The sequence below is a fragment of the Heterodontus francisci genome, chromosome 5, assembly GCF_036365525.1.
Source record: "Heterodontus francisci isolate sHetFra1 chromosome 5, sHetFra1.hap1, whole genome shotgun sequence".
Taxonomy (NCBI): domain Eukaryota; kingdom Metazoa; phylum Chordata; class Chondrichthyes; order Heterodontiformes; family Heterodontidae; genus Heterodontus; species Heterodontus francisci.
Window position 1 is genome coordinate 196650537 of NC_090375.1, and position 24673 is coordinate 196675209.

The 24673-nt window shown below is 43.4% G+C and overlaps 1 protein-coding gene across 2 annotated transcripts in view; it reads right to left on the reverse strand.

Moving 5' to 3' along the window:
* nudcd1 (NudC domain containing 1) overlaps positions 1 to 24673 on the reverse strand; it is a 137751-nt gene that overhangs the window by 44837 nt on the left and 68241 nt on the right. For both annotated transcript variants that reach the window (XM_068032588.1, XM_068032589.1), the window contains exon 6: positions 18064 to 18268. In XM_068032588.1, the coding sequence (XP_067888689.1) occupies positions 18064 to 18268 (205 nt within the window). The remainder of the gene's footprint in view (positions 1 to 18063; positions 18269 to 24673) is intronic.

Genomic DNA, 24673 nt, shown 5'->3' on the forward strand with positions numbered 1-24673 from the left:
TGCTTGGAATACAACCTGCGGATGTTTGCGATGTAGAAGAGCTATTCATCTTGTTGGTGAGCTAAGAGTCTAAAAGATAATTTTTAGATGATATAGAACGTCGGCTTCTGATTTTGCCTCATACCAAATCACATCCATTCAAGAAGCTCTCGTGCTGCATGGTCAATAAAAACAGAACTCATTTAAATCAAAATCTTAGCATCCCCAACAACAACTTGCACTGATATAGCACCTTTAATGTAGTGAAACATCCCAAAGCACATCACAGGAATGTTTGACACCCCCGAGTCACATAAGGAGCTATTAGGGCAGGTGAGCAAAAGTTTGCTCAAAGAGGCAGGTTTAAGGAACATCTTAAGAACATAAGAAATAGGAGCAGCAGTAGGCCCTTTGAGCCTATTCCACATTTAATAAGGTCATGGCTGATCTGATTGTGGCCTTAACTCCACTTTCCTGCCTGTCCCCCAATAACCCTAGACTCCCTTGTAGATCAAAAATCAGTCTAACTCAGTCTTGAATATATTCAATGACTCAGCCTCCACTGCTCGCTGGGGAAGAGAATTCCAAAGATTAACGACCCTCTAGAGAAATTCCTCCTCATCTCGGTCTTAGAAGGGAGACCCTTATTTTGAAACTGAGCCCCCTAGTTCTAGATTCCCCCACGAGGGGAAACATCAACATCTACCCTGTCAAGCCCCCTCAGAATCTTGGATGTTTCAATAAGATCACCTCTCGTTCTTCTAAACTGCAATGAGTATACGCCCAACCTGCTCAACCTTTCCTTGTAAGACAACCCCTTCATTCCAGGAATCAGCCTAGTGAACCTTCTCCGAACTGCTTCCAATGCAATTATATCCCCCCTTAAGTAAGGAGACCAAATCTGTACACAGTATTCTAGGTGTGGTCTCACCAATGCCCTGCACAGTTGCAGCAAGCATTCCCTACTTTTCTACTCCATCCACCTTTCAATAAAGGGCAACATTCCATTTGCCTTCCTAATTACTTGCTGTACCTGCATGCCAGCTTTTTTGTGATGTAACAGGACACCCAGCTCCCTCTGTACCGCAGCAGCCTGCGGTCTCTCTCCATTGAAATAATATTCTGCTTTTCTATTCTTCCTGCCCAAGTGGACAACCTCACATTTTCCCACATTATACTCCATCTGCCAAATTTTTGCTGACTCACTTAACCTATCAATATCTCTTTTCAGACACTTTGGGGGGAATTTTATGCTCTCTCCTACATTGGGTTTGGTGGCAGCAGTCCCTCATAAAAAGATGCTTAGTTCCTGAAAGACGGACCCGGCATCGGGAACGGGGGACCCACTAAGGGCCACCCACTGGCCTTGCTGCCAAGCCCACTACACCCACTCCCTGCGACCCCTGCCCTATGAGACTCCTTCCGCCCTGACCCACCTGTGGCCTGGGTCCAGCGCTGCTCCTCGGTCTCAAGTGGGTGGTGCTGCTCAGTTAAAGAGCTGCTGGCCTCTGACTGGACGGCATCTTCAAGGGCGGGGCTTCTGTCGCCGGGGTCCTTGATCTCATGGAAGTCCTGCCGCTGTCCAGTTAAGTGCCTAATTGGCACTTGGTTCAGCAGGCCTCCTGCAGAAGGGCCAACGTGGTGTTGTCTGCAGCGCTTTTGCTGGAGGTCGAGACCCCCGTTGCCTGGATAAATCCCAGCCTTTGCGATCGCCTCACAACTTGCTTTCCTACCTACCTTTGTATCATCCGCAAATTTGGTTACAATACACTCGGTCCCTTCATCCGAGTCATTATAGATTATCGTCATGCAGGCCCTCACCTGCCAAGCATGAGGCATATTAATTTCACCATATGGACGTTAAATTTAAAACTGTTGTTGAAGTGAAGAAAGGACTTGCTTTAAAAAAATTGCCAGATCTTGGCTGGAAAGACATTTGGATATTAACAGACAATGTTTGGAAGGACAAAGCAGCCATTCGCTGACACATTCAACCCACTGTGGACCCTTGGCTGGAAAGACCATTTGCATATTCACAGACAGTGCTTGGAAAGGACAAAGGACCATTCCCTGACACATTCAACTCACAATGGACTTTTGATCACCAGATGTTGAAGGTGGGGGAGCTCGCATTCCAGGTTGACTGCTAAGATGGCCGAATACACAAATGGACATAGTCAAACCAGCTAGTCACATAACTAAACTGCTGGACAACCTGAGTTTTTTGAATTTGTACAAACAGTTTGGGCAGAAAGCAGAATGCTCCTGATTTGATAAGATCTCCCCTGGCTGGCTCGTCACAGCCTCTCCTGCCTGTCTACTCCCATCTCTTTCTCACAAGCCTCTGAATCCACTGAAGACCCATGAACCCCAAGAGAGAAAAGTCTCCTACAGCGAACAAGGTTTAAGATGATTACCAGGCCTCAACGAAAAGCAAGATCTACCTACACTCAAGGACTCTACAGTGAGCTCGAAGAACCAGAACAACAACTCTTCAGATATTGCCTCAAACTTTTCCACTTTATTTCTTCTGCTGTTTTCTGTCTCTATTTGCATGTGTGCATCGCATATGCATGATAGTGTGGGCGCATTGTGTATCCACTGGTGTCAACCAAATTAGAGTTTAAGTTTAATAAATTTCAACTTTTCTTCTTTAAACCTAAGAAAACCTGTTTGTGCTGATTTCTTTGCCTTATAATTGGAAAGTAGTGAACATGGATTCACCAAGGGGGAGCTAAAAAAAACACGGTGTGTTTAAAATTAAACCCTGTTACGGTATGACCAGGTGAAGGCGGAGAGGAACCCCTAGACACCTTTATCACCTGGTCCTAACATTGTAAATAGTTGAGGTCCCAGCACTGATCCCTGTAGCACTCCACTGGTTACAATTTGCCAACCTGAAAATGCCCCATTTATCCAGATTCTCAGTTTCCTGTTAGCTAATCCTTTGTCCATGCTAATATATTACCTCCAACACCATGAGCTCTTATCTTGTGTAGTAACCTTTTATGTGGCACCTTATCGAATGCCTTTTGGAAATCTAAATACACTACACCTACTGGTTCCTCTTTATTCACGCTGCTTGTTACATCTTCAAAGAATTCTCGTAACTCTTAAAGGAGGACAGAGTGTTGGAGAAGTTTGGGGGGGAATTTTCTGACCTTCAGGCCCAGGGAGCTGAAAGCACAGCCACTAATGTTCTTGTGTAAAATGCTTAGTTCATAATTGGTTTATTAGTTTTGATTTTTGATTGGTTAGTTGCAAAGTTTCTGAATCATGATTTACTAAATGGGAAAGTAAATGCAGCGTGATAGGATAGTGCGGTGCCTGAAGCGTGTCACTGAGGAAATCCAGTGTGACAGGCAGGATGTGTGTGCTAAATGTAATTAAAATATGTAAAAGCAGAATAGCTTGAAAATGCACGCTATTCACATGTTAATAGAGAGTGCAAAATGTACCCCGTATGACACAAAGAAGAAGAATTCGTTAAAGGGCTGCCTTTGCCCCTTAAAACAATACCCCAGAAAGATTCAGCACTCAGAAGCAGAGGGGGAGTCAAGAGGAACAGCTTATTTGACAGGAGCTATCAAACAATTCTTTTGCTTTTACAGTGGTGTCAAAGAACTTCAAAACATTTCAATATAGAGTCACAATCAAACGATTAGAGTTAAAATACATTCAGAAAAGACTAATATTTTCATTTTGTTTGTACTGATTTGTACAACCCTCACTAAAATAAAACAATTCTTAGCAATAAAATTCTGGACGAAAATGGAGGCATGCACTTATACACAGATTGCAGGCATTAGGCTCCCACAAGATGATAGTATTCAGACTGCACTCCCCCTGGTAGAGTGGGGAGGAAAGAATGAATGATCAGGTGCAGAGACTCCCTGCAGCACATCATCGTCAGCCCAAGCGTGGTTCATGCTAGGAAAAGTGTAACAGAAGCTGAGGAAATGACATCATGGGAGATCGCCTGGCAACCATTATGAAATGCAGAGTAAGGCACCTGCTCAACTATAGAAAGTTTACTGTGCATTAGCAACCACGTTCTTAGTTAACAGTTTTTAAAAAACTGTTGCTTAATTAGTAAGTTTTATGATTTATAACCTCATCTAATGTGCATTAGCTTGTTTGCTGTCTTCTGCTAATTGATATTGTAAGCAAAGTAAAGGGAACAGTAATCATTTAGGACTCAGAGAGCCATTATCACTTAGAACTGCAAAGTTTTCTGGAGTTATTTATAAACATATGCTTAAAGCAACAAAAAATATTGAACAAGAGTGATAGAGTTTTAGAAGAAAAGTCACCAAAAGATAAATGCCTTAATATCTAAACTGGGATGCAGTTATTTCCTTCTTTAACTTATTTCACATACTTTGCTGACTCTATGGTCTATTCATATGAAACCTCCCACACAAAACTAAAAATAAAAGTTCAAGATGTCCCTAAAAAATTATTTGCATTCACCCCTCCTCAATTGTATGGAGAGTGTTCAACTGCATACAGCAAAATCAGAAGTTAAACTCCAAACTAATCTTGGATATTAAATGTCTTGAAGCTGTGAAATTATTTTGTTTACTGCTAAGCAAAACCCAGTACCCCACCTCCCTGTCAAAAGCCTTGAAGTGGTATTTTGGTATTTTCTACGCAAGTTTGTCCTTTTTTAGAGGTACTAGCCCATACCCATGGCAGTGTGTACAGAAAGGGAATGAAAATTGTTCACTTGCCACAGCGGGGTTCGAGGGCAGGGGATATTAGTGCAGACACAAAGTTTTTAATAAGATACAGAAATATTACATAATTACTTAAGCTTTCTGGTGTTGCATCACAAAACCTATTTTAAATAATTATCTGACTGCTTTGAGTCCATTATGGATTATATTAGACAATTACCGTACCTCTTTGACCCGGCAATGAATTGCACCCTATCATATATTATGTCATCCCTCAGCTCCCTAACTCAAGTAATTAAATATTATGTTAGAGAAAAACCTCAGGTCAGAGTCCAGTAATGAATTCCATTCCACGCATTATAGAATTAGCCCATCTTTCCAGTGTTCACGATTTTAAGGTCCTTGGTTTCACAGTATTTGAGAAACAGGGCTCCCGGCGACTAAGAGGTCAGGAAGGGGAAGTAGGGAAAATTGGACACCAATGTTGCTCTTGAACTTGAGTGGGTGAAGGAAGGGGAATATCTAGCTGTGGAAACACCACTAGCATTAACAGCGACAGCCAGGAAACTGGCCCCGAAAATGCCAACTAGCGGAGGAAGTGGCCAACAGCGTGATGCAGAAATTTAATTTTTTAAAATATTGAAATACTAATATTCAAAAAATTGAATAAAACTAAAGTGAAATATTAAGAGGAAATGCCTTTCTTAAGGCTTAGGGGCTGAATGTGAGAGGCCAGCTGGAGGCCCTACATAGAAGATCTGAAAATAACATTGGCAGGGAGGGCGCAAAGGGAGGGAGAAACTGGAAGAAGTCATTCAGGTAAAAATGCAAATAGTCAATATTTAACAAAACTAAAAATCTCACCTGTTTATTCATTTCCAATGGCAGGAATTTTAAAAAGCTGCAACTACAGCCAACTGCAGTACTTCACAGTGTGACCTAGTAACCAGAACATGGAACTAAAGCAGTTCTTAAAGTAATGTGGCATCATAGTCCATCACATTAATGGGAAAATCCTATTAAAAATGTAAAGGGAACAGCAGTCACTAGGAGTGGGCTCAATTAATACAGAAAAAGCCCTAGAATTTCTCTCAAGAGTGAGAATGCAAATCTGTTCCTGGGAAAGGAAGAGTCTGATTTGAGGCTTCCTAACACCTAAGGAGTTGATATTCCAGGTGGGAAACATGGGAAACAACAGGCCAAGCTTTCTGGAGGTACTACTTGAATAGAGTTGCATCCGAGGCAGGTTGAGGATGTTGGCCAGTGTTAATCCATGGTGAGATTCCTCACCTTCAACTGGGCCCTTATATTATCTCTGTGTGAACTGCATTAAAATGATGGTTTTATTGATTTAATTTCAAAAATATAATTTCTTGAACATATATATACATATTATTAAAAATTGCATTTCCTTCAAGAATGGCTTCTTCCATATTAATTACAGCCACTCCTGCTAGCGCCTATGACCGTCATTTTAAAACAGTGAATCATTAAGTTTACTGTGAGCAAAGGGACTGAAAATCTTGGTTCCCATTATTAATAGTGACAGAGACTTATTCATACTTCTACTTTCTACTGCCAAGCCAATCCAACGTTTCAATCTGTTCCATGTATATAAGATTTGAATTTTGATCGGAATGCCTTAACATTTAAACCCAATTGCAGAAAGCACCAAGAAGGAAACTGCACAAATGTCTCGTCAGGTCTCCAAGTTGAATACATATCATATACTGAAGAGGTGAGGTATTCCATTTATACAGGAGAAGGCAGGTATTTTAACAGCATTCCAAAATTCAATGTTTGTGGTATGTGACTAGGCTCGACAAATACATCACTGGGACTATAATCCATGTTCAAGATCCTCACAACACACAAAATTATTGACTATTAAGCAAGAGGATAACCAGGATATGTAATTAGATGTGAAGTAGATATGAGAAGTGTAGTAAATAAAAAGAGAGAGATGGAGCAGGAGAGAGCGGGGCGAAGCGAGAGAGAGCGGGGCGAAGCGAGAGAGAGCGGGGTGAAGCGAGAGGAATTGAGAGAGAGCAGGACAGAGCGAGGGGAAGCACGAGTATGTGGGGTGAAGCAGAGCAGAGCGAGAGAGAGCGGGACAGAGCGAGGAGAAGCAAGAGAATGCGGGCAAAGCAGGGAGAGCGGGAGAGAGCGAGAGGAATTGAGAGAGCAGGACAGAGCGAGGGGAAGCAAGAGAATGCGGGCAAAGCGGGGCAGAGCGAGAGAGCGCGGGGCGGGGGAGAGCGGGGCGGGGCGGGAGCCAGCGGGTCTGAGAGGGAGGCAGCAGGACGGATAGGGTGGGAGCAATGGAGTGAGAGGCAGCGGGACGGAATGGGACAGAGCGAAAGGGCGCGAGCAGGAGCAATGAGTTCAGCAGCACAAGATTCAGATTCAGCAAGTTGCAAGAGGAAGGACATGTAGAAAAAATAAAAAAGATTTTGTTGAAACTCGAAAGCGAATTTATTTGAAGTGTAACTACAAATTAACTTGAAAGAATGAACACTTCTCTGAATAAAATTCCGAATAAGAGTAGTCACGCACATGGATTTCATGGGACACCTGAAATCTCAAGATACCACCTCTTGAATAAAGGACATAGCAAACTCCAGTCATCGGTACTCATTTACACAACTGCTAAAACCCAAGAGCTGACAAGATAATTCAGCAGACCCAATGTAAAGTCCAGGTGTTTTCCTAAGAGCTGATGGTGGAAAAGACTTGCACATGAAAGCGCCTTTCATGACCGCAGGACATCCCAAAGTGTTTTACAGCCAATGAAGTACTTTTGAAGTGCAGTCCCTGTTGTAGGAACTGTGGGAGCCAATGAGCACACAGCAAGCTCCCACAAACAGCAATGTGACAAAGACCAGATAATCAGCTTTAATATTGGTTGAGGGGTCAATATTGGTCAGGACGCTTTCATGTTTTTCATACTGAGAGGCCACTTTCAGGTGATCGGTTATCTTCTTGAGGACATTAACTGGCAAGCTCTTGTTGAACTAGCACACACAGGGGAACTATGTGTAGGTTGTCACCAACTCCCACTGGGAAAGAACTCAACATTTCCTTCTGCAGAAAGTGACTTACCCTTGAGCCCCACCCAAAATACTGGGGTGTCACCCTGGACAGGACTCTCGCCCATCGCTCTCATTTCATTAACACCACACAAAAATGAAAGATCAGTGTGAAGCTGGTTAGAAACTCACTGGAACAGCATAGGGACCAGAGCCAGAACACTGTGCACTGAGATAATGGCCCTAGTCTACTCTGCCGAATACTACTCTGCCTCATGGTCCTGCAGCTGTCACACACAGATGGTGAATGTACAGCTCAATGCAGAATGAGGAGTGTATCAGGGATGCTTAAGTCCACTCCAAATGAGTGGCTCCCTGTGCTGTCCCACAATACCCACCCCTGCCATTCACCATGACACCATCGTACTCAGTGATGTGGAAAAAGTCATGAGCAACACTGACCTCATTCATAAAGACTTGAAAACACTCAAAGAAAACATTTAAAATCACGTCGGCCATTCTGGAAACAGCAGCTAACGTTCAAACAGCTGTTATCAATCCACTATCCAGATGGACGGTATTGTGGGACGTGTGCAGCATTAAAAAACCAACACCTCATCACTGATTCAACAGCCAAAAATCCTGGCTTTAACCTCTCTCGAGGACCGTGCTCAACCGAATCTACACAGGGCACGGATGTTGCAGCCGCATACCCCTTAAGTAGAAGATGAGGGACAACTAAAGTGCAGTTGTGGCCGTGAGTCCCAGACCATGGAACACATGCCCACTTAGATCTGTTACGGGTGACATCTCATTTCTCCACACAGCATTTCAGGAGGCCATCGAGTGGATAACCAAATCAGAGGCAGCCCATTTGAAGCATTCTGGATCAAACAAAAGTAGCAGTATTAGTCAAGACACTGGGGAGAACTCCCCAGATCTTGCCGTGGGATCTTTTACACTCACCCAATAGCAGCCAAGGCCTCAGTTTGATGCCTCATCTGAGAGTGCACCTCTGCCAGTGCAGCGCTCCCTCAGTACTGCACTGTGAGTGTCAGCCGAGAAGCAGCATATCATCTACAATGAAGGAAAAAGGCCACCAAACTTATCCTGGTGCCTTCCACAGGGCACAACTGTCTCAGACTGGCCATTCTGGGACAGAAGCATCCCCAGCTTATATCTTCACGACACCAGTAAATGTATGCTACGGGACCGCGAGATCCCCAATAACATGCATAGACCTTGAGTTGCTGACATTTATGGATCCTGAATCTTGGTGCTCTAAGAGAATAGCAGAGCTGAACCAACTCTCTCCAAACCTCAGCTCCACAAGTTTCGCACGAACCAGCATGTAAGAGAGAACTGCTAAGGCTTTGGGCTGGGGCCACAATTTGAGAAATCCTGCTATAGAACTTCTTCCATCACTGGAGACATACGTTGAAAGAACACACAGATATAACTACATGCAAAAGCACAGCATCCAATTGTGAGCCTAAAATTTTGTTCAGCAGCACCTCAATTGGGTCTCTATATGTAATGGTATCTGTGTGATTCTACTGCTCAATCCTTCAGATACAACCTTTAGAGTTTTACTTCATATTTGCAGGTAATTGCTTTTAATTTTTCATTCGTGGGATATGGGTATCTCCAGTAAGACCAAAATTGCCGTTGAGAAGGTGGTGGTGAGCTGCCTTCTTGAATATAACTGAGGCTTGCCAGGCCATTTCAGAGGGCAGTTAAGAGTCAACCACATTGACGTGGGTCTGGAGTCACATCACAGAATCACAAAATTGTTAGAGAGCGGAAGGCGGCCATTCGGCCCATCGTGTCCACACTGGCTCGCTGAATGAGCAATTTACTCAGGTCCATTCACCCACCTTCTCCCCGTAACCCTGCACATTCTTCCTTCTCATATAACAGTCTAATTCCCTTTTGAATGCTTCAATTGAACCTGCCTCCACCACACTCTCAGGCAGCGCATTCCAGACCTGAACCACTCTCTGCATGAAAAAGTTTTTCCTCATGTCACTTTTGCTTCACTTACCAAATATTTTAAATCTGTGTTCTCTCTGTCTCCATCTTTTCACAAGTGGGAACAGTTTCTCTCTATCTACTCTGTCCAGACCCCTCATGATTTTGAATACCTCTATCAAATCATCTCTCAGCCTTCTCTTCTCCAAGGAAAACAGCCCTAACTTCTCCAATCTATCTTCATACCTGAAGTTCCTCATCCCTAGAACCATTCTCGAGAATCTTTTCTGTATTCTTTCCAATGCCCTCACATCTTTCCTAAAGTGCAGCGCCTAGAACTGGATGCAATACTCCAGCTGAGGCTGAACTAGTGTCTTCTACACGTTCAACATAACTTCCTTGCTCTTGTACTCTATGTCCCTGTTAATAAAGTCTAAGATACTGTATGCTTTATTAACCGCTCTCTCAACCTGTCCTGCACCTTCAATGACTTATGCACATATACACCTAGGTCCCTCTGCTCCTGCACCCCCTTTAGAATTGTACCCTTTACTTTATATTGTCTCTCCATGTTCTTCCTGCCAAAATGAATCACTTCATATTTCTCTGCATTGAACTTCATCCGCCACCTTCTGCCAATTCCACCAACTTGTCTATGTCCTTTTGAAGTTCCACACTATCCTCCTCACAGTTCACAATGCTTCCAAGTTTCGTATCACCTAAAAACTTTGAAATTGTGCCCTGTACACCAAGGTCTAGGTCATTCATATGTATCAGGAAAAGTATGGGTCCCAACACTGATCCCTGGAGAACTCCATGACAAACCTTCCTCCAGCCCGAAAAACATTCATTAACCACTACTCTTTGTTTCCTGACACTCAGCCAATTCCATATCCATGTTGCTACCGTCCCTTTTATTCCATGAGCTATAGGTTTGCTCACAAGTCTGTTATGTGGGCCTGTATCAAATGCCTTTTGTAGTCCATGTACACCACATCAAAAGCATTGCCCTCATCAACCCTCTCTGTTACCTCTTCAAATAACTCCAGCAAGTTAGTTAAACATGATTTTCCCCAAAGAAATCCATGCTGGTTTTCCTTAATTAACCTGCATTTGTCCATGTGACTACTAATTTTGTCCTGAATTATTTTTTCCAGAGGTTTTCCCACCACCAAAGTTAAACTGACTGGCCTCTAGTTGCTGGGCTTATCTTTACACCCTTTTTTGAACAAGGGTGCAACATTTGCAATTCTCCAGTCCTCTGGCACCACCCACGAGTCTAAGGAAGACTGAAAAATTATGGCCAGTGCCTCTACAATTTCCACCCTCACTATCCTTGGATGCATCTCATCAGGTCCTGGTGCCTTATTCACTTTAAGTACAGACTGTCTATCTAATACATTCTCTTTAACAATTTTAAACCCTCCTTGTGTCTGAATTACCTCCTCTTTTACCATTGCCTGGGTTGCATCTTCTTCCTTAGTAAAGACAGATGAAAAGTATTCATTTAATACCTTAGCTATGCCCTCTGCCTCCATGTGTAAATCCCCTTTATGGTCCCTAATAGGCCACACTTCTCCTTTTACCACCCATTTACTATTTATATTCTATAGAAATCTTTGGGATTCCCTTTAATACTAGCAGCCAGTCTCTTTTCATGCTCTCTCTTTGCTTTTCTTATTTGCTTTTTCATTTCCCCTCTGGATCTTCTATATTCAGCCTGGTTCTCAATAGTATTTTCTACCTGGCATCTGTCATAAGCACACTTTTTCTTCTTTATCTTCATCTCTACCTCTTATGTCATCCAGGGAGCTCTGGATTTGTTTATCCTACCTTTCCCCTTCGAGGGAACATACCTTGACTGTGCCGAAACTATCTCTTCTTTGACAATGACAATGGTTTCATATCATCATTAGACTAGCTTTTATTCCCAGATTTATTAATTGAATTCAAATTTCACCATCTGCCATGGTGGGATTCAAACCGATGTCCCCAGAGCATTAGCCTGGACTCTGGATTACTAGTCCAGTGACATTACATCTACGCCACCGCCTCTAATACCTTGTGTCGTGAAGACCCCCACCTGCCAAGAATGAGCCATATCAATTTCGTCATGTAAACATTAATTTTAAACTGTTGCTGGAATGAAGAGATGACTTGTTTAAAGAGATCAGCAGTGGCTGGAAAAAAAATTAAGTTATCTTAAGAAATTTAAAAATCTAAGAGACAGTTGCCTAGGAAAAGACAATGGGAAATGCTCACTGATCCAATTAACAGAGATTGGTCTGGGCAATGGTGATCCACATCTTGGTGTAAAAGACAGCACTACATCTCGCCCACTGAGAGCTTTGGAATCCACAAACGCAGGAGTTTGTTTAAAAAAATAGCGAGTCACATGACTAACCTGCTGACCCAGGTCTGGTTTTGAACTGCTCACAGGGCAGCTTGGGTCGGACTGCAAATTGCAACTGAACTTGGAACAAGAGCCTCTCTGCTGTCTGGTTCTCTCTCTGTCTCTCTCACAAACCTCTGGACCCACTGAGGTCACTTAAACCTCAAGAGAGAAAAGACTCCTACATCGAAACAAGTTTTAAAGCGTGCACTGGGCCCCAATGAAACGGCAAGACTTACCAGCAACCAAAGACTCTATATCGAACACAGAGGACCGTAAATAAAACCCAGCTATTGCCTCAAACTTTTCCCCTTTGTTCTATCTACTTTTTCTATCTCTATCTGCGTGTATGTTTATCGCATATGCGCATATGTATGATAGCGTAGTCGCGTCGCGTATTCGTAGTCATTAATCGAATTAGAGTTTACGATTAATAAACTTCCACCTCTTAGTTAAAGTTAAGAAAATCTGTCAGATTGATTTCTTTGCCTTACAATTGGAAAGCTGTGAACCAGGATTCACTGAAGGAGGAGCTAAAAACAGCGTTTGTAAAATTAAACCCTGTTACGGTTAAACCAGGCAAAGGCTGAGGGAACCCCAAGACCTCTTTCTCACCTGGTCGAAACACTTAGTATACCTGATTGATATTTGCTCCTTGTTCCAACACGCCTGGCAAGTTACCAGTTTTACGTCCCTCTGATCTGAGCCCCCTCACACGTTCCCATCCACCTGCCAATCTAATTTAAACCCTCCCCAACAGCACTAACAAATTTCCCTGCGAGGATATTAGTCCCAGTCCTGCTAAGATGCAACCCGTCCATTTTGTACAGGTCCCACCTGCCCCAGAACTGGTCCCAATACCTCAGAAATCTGATGCCCTCCCTCCTACACCAGTTCTCCAGCCACATTTTCAATCGCTCAATTCTCCTACTCCTATGCTCACTCACACATGGGACTGGGATTAATCCTGAGATTACTGCTTTTGAGTTCCTGCTCTTTAATCTCCTTCCTAGCTCCCTAAAATCTGCTTTCAGGACCTCATCCCCCTTCCTATCTACGTCATTGGTGCCAATGTGGACCACGATCTCTGGCTGTTCACCCTCCCCCAGAAGAATGTCCTGTAGCCATTCCATGACATCCTTGACCCTGGCACCAGGGAGGCAACACACCATCCTGGAGTCCCGTCTACAGCCGCAGAAATGCCTGTCTGTTCCCCTAACAAAAAAATTTCCTTTCACCACTGCTCTTCCACTCTTCTTCCTCCTCTTCCATGCAGCTGAGCTACCTGTGGTGCCACAAACGTGGCTCTGACTGCACTCCTCTGAGGAACCATCACCCTCACCAGCATCCAAAGTGGAAAACCCATTAGCAAGTGAGATTGTCTCAGGGGACTGCTGCACTACCTTCCTGGTTCTCTTAGATTGCCTGGTGGTCGCCCATTCCCTAACTGCCTGCATGTTCCTAACCTGTGGTGTGACCACTCCCTAAACGTGCTATCCATGCAGTTCTCTGCCTTGCAGATGCACCACAGTGACTCCAGCTGCCGCTCGAGTTCCGAAACCCGGAGCACAAGCTTCTGCACCCTGTGACACTTCCTGCAGATGTGTTTGTCTAGGGCACATGGTGAGTCCATGACTTCCCACATGCCACAGGCTGTACATTCCACTTGGCTGAGCTGCCCTGCCATACCTTAACTTTACAGACTATTTATTATAAGTAGAATAGCTTACCAGTTACTCAACAACCAGCTCTCGCCACTGCACTGAAGCAAGAACCAAATACTGGAGGGCAAAAAATTTAGTAGGCCACAGCAAGTAAGGATGGCAGATTTCCTTTCCTAAAGAACACTAGTGAACCAGATGGGTTTTTAAGAACTAGGAGCAGGAGTAGGCCATTCAGCCTCTCGAGCCTGCTCTGCCATTCAATGAGATCATGGCTGATCCTCTACTTCAACACCATTTTCCTGCATTATCCCCATATCCCTTGATGTTTTGAATATGTAGAAATCTATAGATTTCTGCCTTGAACATACTCAACGACTGAGCTTCCACAGCATCTGGGGCAGAGAATTCCAGAATCACCACCCTCTGAGAGAAGAAATTCCTCCACATCTCAGTCCTAAATAGCCTCCCCCTTATTCTGAGACTGTGTCCCCTGGTTCCGGACTCCCCAGCCAGGAAAACATCCTTCCTGCATCCACCCTGTCGAGCCCTGTAAGAATTTTGTATGTTTAAATGAGATCACTTCTCATTCTTCTAAACTCCACAGAATAAAGGCCCAGTCTATTTAATGTTTCCTCACAGGACAATCCCTCCATCCCAGGAATTAGTTTGGTGAACCTTCGTTGCACTCCCTATATGACAAATATATTTTTCCTTAGGTAAGGAGACCAAAACTGCACACAATACTCCAGGTGCGGTCTCACCAAGGCGCTATATAATTGCAGTAAGACATCTTTGCTCCTATACTCAAATCCTCTTGTAATAAAGGCCTACATACCATTTGCCTTCTTAATTGCTTCTGTACCTGCATGCAAGCTTTCAGGGACTCATGACCAAGGACACCCAGGTCCCTTTCAAGTTCAACACTTCCCAGCCTCTCACCATTTAAAAATACTCTATTTCTGTTTTTCCTACCAAAGTGAATAATCACACATTTCTCCACATTGTATTCCATCTGCCAAATTTTTGCCCACTCACTTAGCCTCTCCAAATTGCCTTGAAGCGTCTTTGCATCCTCCTCACAGCTCACACTTCTACCTAGTTTTGTGTCCTCTGCAAACTTGGAAATATTACATTTAATTCCCAGATGCAAATCATTGATATAGATTGTGAATAGCACTGTGAATTGTTCAAGCACTGATGCTTGCAGTCCCCCACTAGTCACAGCCTGCCAACCTGAAAATGACACATTTATTCCTACTCTCTGCTTTCTGTTTGTTAACCAGTTCTCAGTCCACCCAGTATATTCCCCCAATCCCATGTGCCCTAATTTTGTTTACTAAACTGTTGTGTGGGACCTTATCAAAAGCGTTCTGAAAATCGAAATATAGCGCATCCACTGGTTCCCCCTTATATATTCTGCTAGTAACATCCGCAAAAAACTCCAACATGATTGTTAAACATGATTTAGTCAGAGTTATACGGCACAGAAACAGGACCTTCGGCCCATCGTGTCCGTGCTGGCCATCAAGTACCTATCTATTCTAATCCAATTTTCCAGCACTTGGCCCTTAGCCTTCTATACTATGACGTTTCAAGTACTCATCTAAATAGTTCATAAATGTTGTGAGGGTTCCTGCCTCTACCACCCCTTCAGGCAGTGCGTTCCAGATTCCAACCACCCTTTGGGTGAAAAAAGTTTTCCTCAAATCCCCTCTAAACCTCCTGCCCCTTACATTAAATCTATGCCCCCTGGTTATTGACACCTCTGCTAAGGGAAAACATTTCTTCCTATCTACGCCCCTCATAATTTTGTATACCTCAATCAGGTCCCCCCTCAGCCTTCTCTGCTCAAAGGAAAACAACCCTAGTCTATCCAGTCTCTCTTCATAGCTGAAATGCTCCAGCCCAGGCAACATCCTGGTGAATCTCCTCTGCACCCTCTCCAATGCAATCACATCCTTCCTATAGTGTGGCAACCACAACTGTACATAGTACTCCAGCTGTGGTCTAACTAGCATTTTATACAGCTCCATCATAACCTCCCTGCTCTTATATTCTATGCCTCGGTTAATAAAGGCAAGTGTCCCACATGCCTTCCTAACCACTTTATCAACCTGTGCTGCTGCCTTGATCTATGGTCAAGTAAACCAAGGTCCCTCTGACCCTCTGTACTTCCTAGGGTCCTACCACCATTGTATATTCCCTTGCCTTGTTAGTCCTCCCAAAATGCATCACATCATACTTCTCAGGATTAAATTCCATTTGCCACTGCTCTGCCCATCTTACCAGCCGATCTAGATCGTCCTGTAATCTAAGGCTTCTCTATTTACGACAACACTAACTTTCGCGTGATCTGCGAACTTACTGATCATATCTCCTACATTCACATCTAAATCATTAATGTACACCACAAATATCAAGGATCCCAGCACCGATTCCTGCGGTACACCACTGGTCACAGGCTTCCAACCGTAAAATCAACTCTCGACCATCACCTTCTGCCTCCTGCCACTAAGCCAATTTTGGATCCAATTTGCCAAACTGCCCTGGATCCCATGGACTCTTACCTTTTTAACCAATCTCCCATGCCCCATCACCTTATCAAAAGCCTTACTGAAGTCCATGTAGACTACATCAACTGCTTTACCCTCTTCGACACATCTAGTCACCTCCTCGAAAAATTCAATCAAGTTTGTTAGGCATGATCTCCCCCTGACAAAGCCATGCTGATTATCCCTGCCTCTCCAAGTGAAGATTAATCCTATCCCTCAGTATTTTTTTTCCAATAGTTTCCCTACCACTGATGTTAGACTCACTGGCCCGTAATTACCTGGTTTATCCCTGCTACCTTTCTCAAATAATACAATCACATTTGCTGACTCCAGTCTTCTGGCACCTCTCCTGTGGCCAGAGAGGATTTGAAAATTTGTGTCAGAGACCCGGCTATCTCCTTCCTCCCTTGCCTCACATAACAGCCTGGGATACATCTCATCTAGGCCTAGGGACTTTTAAGCCCGCTAAAATAGCTAATACCTCCTCCCTTTCAATGCTAATTTGCTCGAGTATATCACAATTCCCCTCCCTGATCTCGACACCTACATCGTCCTTCTCCATAGTGAACGCAGATGCAAAGTAATCATTTAAAACCTTACCTACGTCCTCCAGCTCCACACACAGATTGCCACCTTGGTCCCTAATGGGCCCCACTCTTTCCCAGATTATCCTCTTGCCCTCAATATACTTATAAAATGCCTTGGGATTTTCCTTTATCTTGCCCGCCAGTGTATTTTCATGCCCCTCTTTGCTCTCCTAATTACTTTTCTACACTCCTCTAGGGCCTCCGCTATTTTTAGCACTCTGAATCTGCCATAAGCCTCCTTTTTTTTCCTTATCCAATCCTCTATATCCCTTGACATCCAGGGCTCCCTGGACTTGTTGATCCTACCCTTCACCTTTACCAGAACATGTTGGCCCTGAACTCTCACTATTTCCTTTTTGAATGACTCCCACTGGTCTGATGTAGACTTTCCTACAAGTAGCTGCTCATAGTCCACTTTGGCCAGATCAGTTTTGATGAAGGGTCACTGACCTGAAACGTTAACTCTGCTTCTCTCTCCATAGATGCTGCCAGACCTGCTGAGTATTTCCAGCATTTCTTGTTTTTATTTCAGATTTCCAGCATCTGCAGTATTTTGCTTTTAAATCTTAAAGAGTTATGGTCACTATCCCCGAAATTCTCCCCCACTACACTTTTACCACTTGTCCGGCCTCATTCCCTAGGATTAGGTCCAGTACCGCCCTTCTCTTGTATCACTTTCTATGTGCTGGCTCAAAAAGCTCTCCTGTATGCACTTTAAGAATTCCGCCCTCTTTAAGCCTTTTGCACTAAGACTATCCCAATTAATATCGAGGAAGTTGAACTCCCCTACTATTATTACCCTATTATTTTTACACCTCTCTGAAATTTGCCGACATATCTGCTCCTCTATCCTCCCTGACTATGATGTAAGTTTCTATCCAATTAGTCCCACTCCCATGCACTTTCCCCATAGCCCTGCAAACTACTTCTTTTCTCTTATTTATCTAATTCACTTTTGAAAGTTAATATTGAATCTGCTTCCAACACCCCTTCAGGCAGTGCATTCCAGAACAACTCGTTGCGTAAAAGAATTCTCCTCATCTCCATCCTGTCTTTTTTGCCAATTATCTTAAATCTGTGTCCTGACCTTCCTGCCTGTGGAAATAGTTTCTCCCTAGCTACTCTATCAAAACACCTCAAGGTCCACTTGTCCCAGTTACTGTTCCATTATGTTGTAATTATTAGGAACGAGAGTGGGAAAAGTACTTGCCTATTATCATTAATTGTCCAAGTGCTGAGGTCATGGTCAACTGAAGAGTACAACTGGCCCTCTACGAAAGCAGCTTGTCCTTTCATTCCAACTTGCAAGTGACCTGATGACAACTGGAAGTCTATGTTCTGTTTTGTGGTGTTATCTGGTAGTTGAATGTTTAATGTCAAATCTTCATCCGTCTGCTGCCAATAATACACGGGTTCTGTGAAATTAAAAGCCAATTTCTCACCATTACTAACCAAGACAAAGCACCACCAGCTAACCACCACCCCCCCCCCACCCCACAACCTCCCCTCCCGCACCCCCACAATTTTTTAAACATTTCCTAGACCTTGTTGGGGGTAAGAAAAAGTAGCAAGTCCTTCACAAATGTAATAATTTAAAATATCAAAGTGTCAGCCTGCTGTGCAGTGCTCCATACAAACGTTCCTGAACACAGCACACACAAATTATATGCATTCGCTCAGAGCTTTTCTCCAATTACAGAAGATACTCAAGGGGATGTTGCTGAATTTTGAATTTATACAAGTTGTGTCAGCCAAAATATGATTGAAATAAATCTGAGGGCTTAACACTGAATATGCCTCTGCCACACTTATTTTGTTCATTACTGCAACATTTTTTTTTAATCTGACCAATTGCAAACATGGATGGTGCTTTAATATCAAGCAAATCTTTACTGGAAATCTTCTCTCATTGTCCGTTTCCCAGAAGATTCGGTCCATTTTAAAACTTCCATTAGTAGGGATTACCTTTATTTAAAAAAAACCGGGCAGGTAAATTTTAATCACCTCAGCAATTTGTTATGAAGATAATTTACTCTGTGTTTGAAACTTCTAATATTACAGAGAATACATTAGACATGCAAAGCTACTAACAATCACATGGCAACAGTCCCTGCTTCAGTTGCTTCCTGTACTACAACCATACTTACAAGGCCACTTACAGAAAGAAAACAGCACCACAGAGCCAAATTATTGTAAGCTACTATTTGTCATTAACTGTAATAGTTTTAGCAAGTTAGTGAATTATAATAAAACCCACACCCAAATAAATCAGAAAATATTTACAAAATGCATTGACTCGTCTGTTTTCTCTCTCTCTCTCAATCCCTCATATGGACCCATCAAATATCACCGAACCATAGAATGTTTGCAGCACAGAAGGAGGACATTCAGTCCATCATGTCTCTGCTGGCTGTCTGGAAGAGCAACTCACCTAGTCCCACTCCCCCACCCTTTCCTCAAAGCCCTGCAAATCTTTTTGCTTCATTTAATTATCCAATTCCCCTTTGAAGGCCTCGACTGAATCTGCCTCCACCACTCTGTCAGGCAAGGCATTCCAGATGCTAAACACTCAAAGAACAAAGAACAGTACAGCACAGGAACAGGCCATTCGGCCCTCCAAGCCTACGCCGATCTTGATGCCTGCCGAAACTAACACTTTCTGCACTTCCGGGGCCCATATCCCTCTATTCCCTTCCTATTCATGTATTTGTCAAGATGTCTCTTAAACGTCACTATCGTACCTGCTTCCACCACCTCCCCCGGCAGCAAGTTCCAGGCACTCACCACCCTCTGTGTAAAAAAACTTGCTTCGCACATCCCCTCTAAACTTTGCCCCTCGCACCTTAAACCTAGTAACTGACTCTTCCACCCTGGAAAAAAGCTTCTGACTATCCACTCTGTCCATGCCGCTCATAACTTTGTAAACCTCTATCATGTCGCCCCTCCACCTCCGTCGTTCCAGTGAAAACAATCCGAGTTTTTCCAACCTCTCCTCATAGCTAATGCCCTCCAGACCAGGCAACATCCTGGTAAACCTCCTCTGTACCCTCTCCAAAGCCTCCACGTCCTTCTGGTAGTGTGGCGACCAGAATTGCACGCAATATTCCAAGTGTGGCCGAACTAAGGTTCTGTACAGCTGCAACATGACTTGCCAATTTTTATACTCTATGCCCCGACCGATGAAGGCAAGCATGCCGTATGCCTTCTTGACTACCTTATCCACCTGCGTTGCCACTTTCAGTGACCTGTGGACCTGTACGCCCAGATCTCTCTGTCAATACTCCTAAGGGTTCTGCCATTTACTGTATACCTCCCACCTGCATTAGACCTTTCAAAATGCATTACCTCACATTTGTCCGGATTAAACTCCATCTGCCATTTCTCCGCCCAAGTCTCCAACCGATCTATATCCTGCTGTATCCTCTGACAATCCTCATCATTATCCGCAACTCCACCAACCTTTGTGTCGTCCGCAAACTTACTAATCAGACCTGCTACATTTTCCTCCAAATCATTTATATATACTACAAACAGCAAAGGCCCCAGCACTGATCCCTGCAGAACACCACCAGTCACATCCCTCCATTCAGAAAAACACCCATCCACTGTTACCCTCTGTCTTCTGTGACTGAGCCAGTTCTGTATCCATCTTGCCAGCTCACCTCTCATCCCGTGTGACTTCAACTTTTGCACTAGTCTGCCATGCAGGACCTTGTCAAATTAATAAGACACGACCTCCCCTTCACAAAACCATGCTGCCCCTCGCTAATAAGTTTGTTTGTTTCCAAATGGGAGCAAATCCTGTCCCGAAGAATCCTCTAATAGTTTCCCTACCACTGACGTAAGGCTCGCTGCATAAAAACACTTTTGTTGACCCAGCTTCTCCAACCTATCCATGTAATTGAAATTCCTCATCCCTGAAACCATTCTCATGAACCTTTACTGCACCCTCTTTAATGCTTCACATCCTTCCTAAAATGCAGTGCCCAGATTTGGACGCAATACTCCAGTTGAGGCCAAACCAGGGTTTTATACAGGTTCATCACAGCTTCCTTGCTTTTGTAGTCCATGCCCACCACATCAAACACATGACCCTCATCAACCCTCTCGGTTACCTCATCAAAAAACTCCAGCAAGTCAGTTAAACACGTCTTGCCCTCAACAAATCCATGCTGGCTTTCCTCAATTAATCCACATTTGTCCAAGTGATTGTTAATTTTGTCCTGAATTATGGTTTCTGATAGCTTTCCCACTTTCGAGTTTAAACTGGCCTTTAGTTGGTGGGTTTATCCTTACAACCTTTGTAACATTTGCATCTCTCCAGTCCTCTGGCACCACTCCATATCTAAGGAGGATTGAAAGATTATGGCCAGTGCCTCCTCAACTTCCACCCTTACTTCTCTCAGTATCCTTGGATGCATATGATCTGGTCCTGGTGACTTATCAACTTTTAAATACAGCCAGACTATCCGTTTTATCAAATTTTATTACATCTAGTGTCTCAAATACCTCCTATTTCACTATGGCTTGGGCAGCATCTTCTTCCTTGGTAAAGACAGGTGCAAGGTACTCATTTAGCACCTCGGCTATGCCCCCTGCCTCCATGCATAAATCCCCTTTCTGGTCCCTAATCGGCCCCATTCCTCCTTTTACCACCCTTTTACAATTTATATGCCTAAAGACGACTTTGGGACTCCCTCTTATGTTAGCTGCCAGTCTCTTGTCATACTCTCTCTTTGCTTCTCTTTTCTTTCCTCACCTTCCCTCTCGTGGAATCAGACTAAAGGTCCTCGCCTGAAACGTTAATCCTCCCTTCCTTTTTCCAGAGATGCTACCTAACCTGCTGAGAGTTTCTAGTATTTTATTTCAGATATCCACCATTTGCAGTATTTTACCTTTTTTATGTATTTTGTGGACTTTGAGAATGTTGAAAAAACTGTCAAATTTTGCTTTTTTAATAATAAATGCTTTGCAATTCAAATGTTATAAATGATATCATCTATTAATATACAAATGCCACTCTCTAAAACTGCATACATTAAGATTATCAAGTCGATATATTGAAAACAAACACAACTTGGTTTCCTCAAAAAGCTCAGTGGGCTCTCACAGTGAGTACCTCAGCTGTACAGTTGTTGTAGGTTTGAACCAAGGTCTGTCTTGAAATAAAAACAAGAAATGTTGGAAATACCCAGCAGGTCTGGCAGCATCTGTGGAGAGAGAAGCAGAGTTAACATTTCAGGTCAGTGATCCTTCTTCAGAATGTCTTGAGTTTGTCCAGGTCAGTGGTAAAGATGCTATGAATGGCTCCAACACGCCTGAGTTAAGTAGTTAAGAGAGGGAAACAGTCAGGGTTCTCATCTGAATCAGTATTCAGCAAACCCCACTTAAACCGCATCCTTGACATCCAGGCAGCATTTGACTGAGTGTGGCACCAAGGAGCCTAAGTAAAATTGAAGTCAATGGGAATCGAGAGGCAAAACTCTCCACTGGTTGGAATCATACCTAGCACAAAGGAAGATGGCTGCAGTTGTTAGAGGCCAATCATCACAGCCGCAGGACATCGCTGCAGGAGTTCCTCAGGATAGTTTCCTAGGCTCAACCAACTTCAGCTGCTTCATCAATGATTTTCCCTCCCAAGAGAAGGGGAGCTGTTCACTGATGTTTAATTTCTCAAGATAATGAAACGGTTGATTCCCATTTGCAGCAAGACCCGGACAACAATCAGGCTTGGGCTGATAAGTGACAAGTAACATTCACACCACAGAAGTGCCAGTCAATGATCAACTCCAACAGGAGAGAGTCTAACCATACAAAGGCATTACCATCACCAAATCCCCCACCATCAGCATCGTGGAGGTCACTCAGGATCTCAACTGGACCAGTCTTATAAATGCCATGGCTATGGGAACAGGTCAGGATTTTTAAATTCATTCTTGTGATATGGGCATCACTAACAAGGTTAGCATTTATTACCCACCCCTAGTTGCCCTGAGAAGTGCCTGAAGTCGTGAACTGCTGCAGTCCATGTGGCGAAGGTGCTCCCATAGTGCTGCTAAGTAGGGAGTTCCAGGACTTTGACCCAGAGTTGAAGAAATGGGGATATATTCCCAAGTTGGAATGGCGTGTGACTCAGAGGTGGCAGCGTTTGCCTGCGGCTGTTGTCTTTGTCCTTCTAGGTGGTGGAGATTGCAGGCTTGGAAGGTGCTGCTGAAGCAGCCTCAGTGAGTTGCTGCAATAGAGTTGATCACCATCCAGTGACTCTGATTGACGAGTGTATGTGGATGTGGGATGGAGATAATTGGACCAGTTTTGACAATCTCCCCCACCTTCAGTTGAGTAACCTACCAACAGACACTTAGAATAACTTCAGCAGCAAAATGTCAGATTGCAACTTGAGAAAGAAGAATGCACATACTAGGGTCACATGTGAAAAATGGTTACTTTGGCAACTGAATGGAAACCATTCCCCAGGATAAGCTGGTAGCTTCCAGAGAAAGGGCAAAAAGAAATGCATTGCTACAAGCACTAATTGCTTGGCGTACATTTTATGGACTGTAAGCTTTACCCATCTGAGGTTCTCAACCTGCTGCTCTGCAACTGGGGTTCCAGGAAAGTGTTGTGGTTAAGGCATATCTTTCTCTCTCTCTGGTTCAGGATATGAAAGGTCAAGGATCAAGCACGATACTGCAGTTATTTAACACTGAGGAATTTTCAGTCTGATTTGCAGACACAACAGATTTTACCAGAAAGTATAACATCTGAAACAACCTTTTTTGTGAATGCAACTCAAGAATAAAAGACTAATTAAGTCCTTTTTCTTGGCAGCTAAGAAGGTTCCTCTCCTACGCCATCTTGTTCCAATGTTGCATATAATTCTCCTAAACGTAACTGCAGAATGGTTTTGAGTTTTTTTCTCCCTCAGGTTTGCTCATGCCATATTTGTGCACTTTTTCCATTTTAACAGTCCAAGAACATGCTGCTGCATAGAACAGGCTAATGTTCATGTCAGTTTCTCACAGCTCAGCAACACAGCGGTCTTTTGTTAGTCTCTGCTTATCCTGTCCGTTAGCCTTGCCTCCCGGCAAAACAAATCTTTCCCAAGGCATCATGGACGGTAAGCAAACACTATAATGCACTCTGATTTAAACCAAGCTAACAGCCATGTGTTCTTTTCCCTTACTATTAACTGTGTTCTACTCTCTTAGAATTGCACAATAGTACAGCACAGAAGGCAGCCATTTGCCCATTGAGCCTACACTGGTTCTTTCAAGGAACAATCCAGTTCATCCAACTCCCTTGCTCCTTCCCTGTATTCCTGCAATTTTTTTCTCCTTCACGTGTTTATCCAATTCCTTTTTGAAGGCTATTATTGGATCTGTAGCCACCATCCTATGAGGCAGTGCTTTCCAAATCCTAACCATTCTTACCAAGCCCATTCTTTCCTTCCTAAAAAGCAAGTACAAGAAGTTAGAACTCCAAAATTCTTTAGAGGAAAACCATATGATGCAGATCCACAGCTAAAATAATTGCAACTGCATCTGAAGTTATTGGCTTTAGCACATGTTCTCCAAAACTTCAATTTATTTTTAGGATTTCTGGCATTGATGTATGACTGCCTTCAAGCCAACCATTAGTGGTTTCTCCTGCAGCTCGGTCTCGCAGTTTAAGCACTAATAACTATTTCTCTAACATCTTTTTTGAAATGCCTTGGTAACCTGGGATACTGATGGACGTCGGTTTATTTTTTCTTAATCACAGGATGCATTACTCATTCTGCAGATGAAGGCACAGAAGAGAGGGAAAAAAAATCAAAGAGT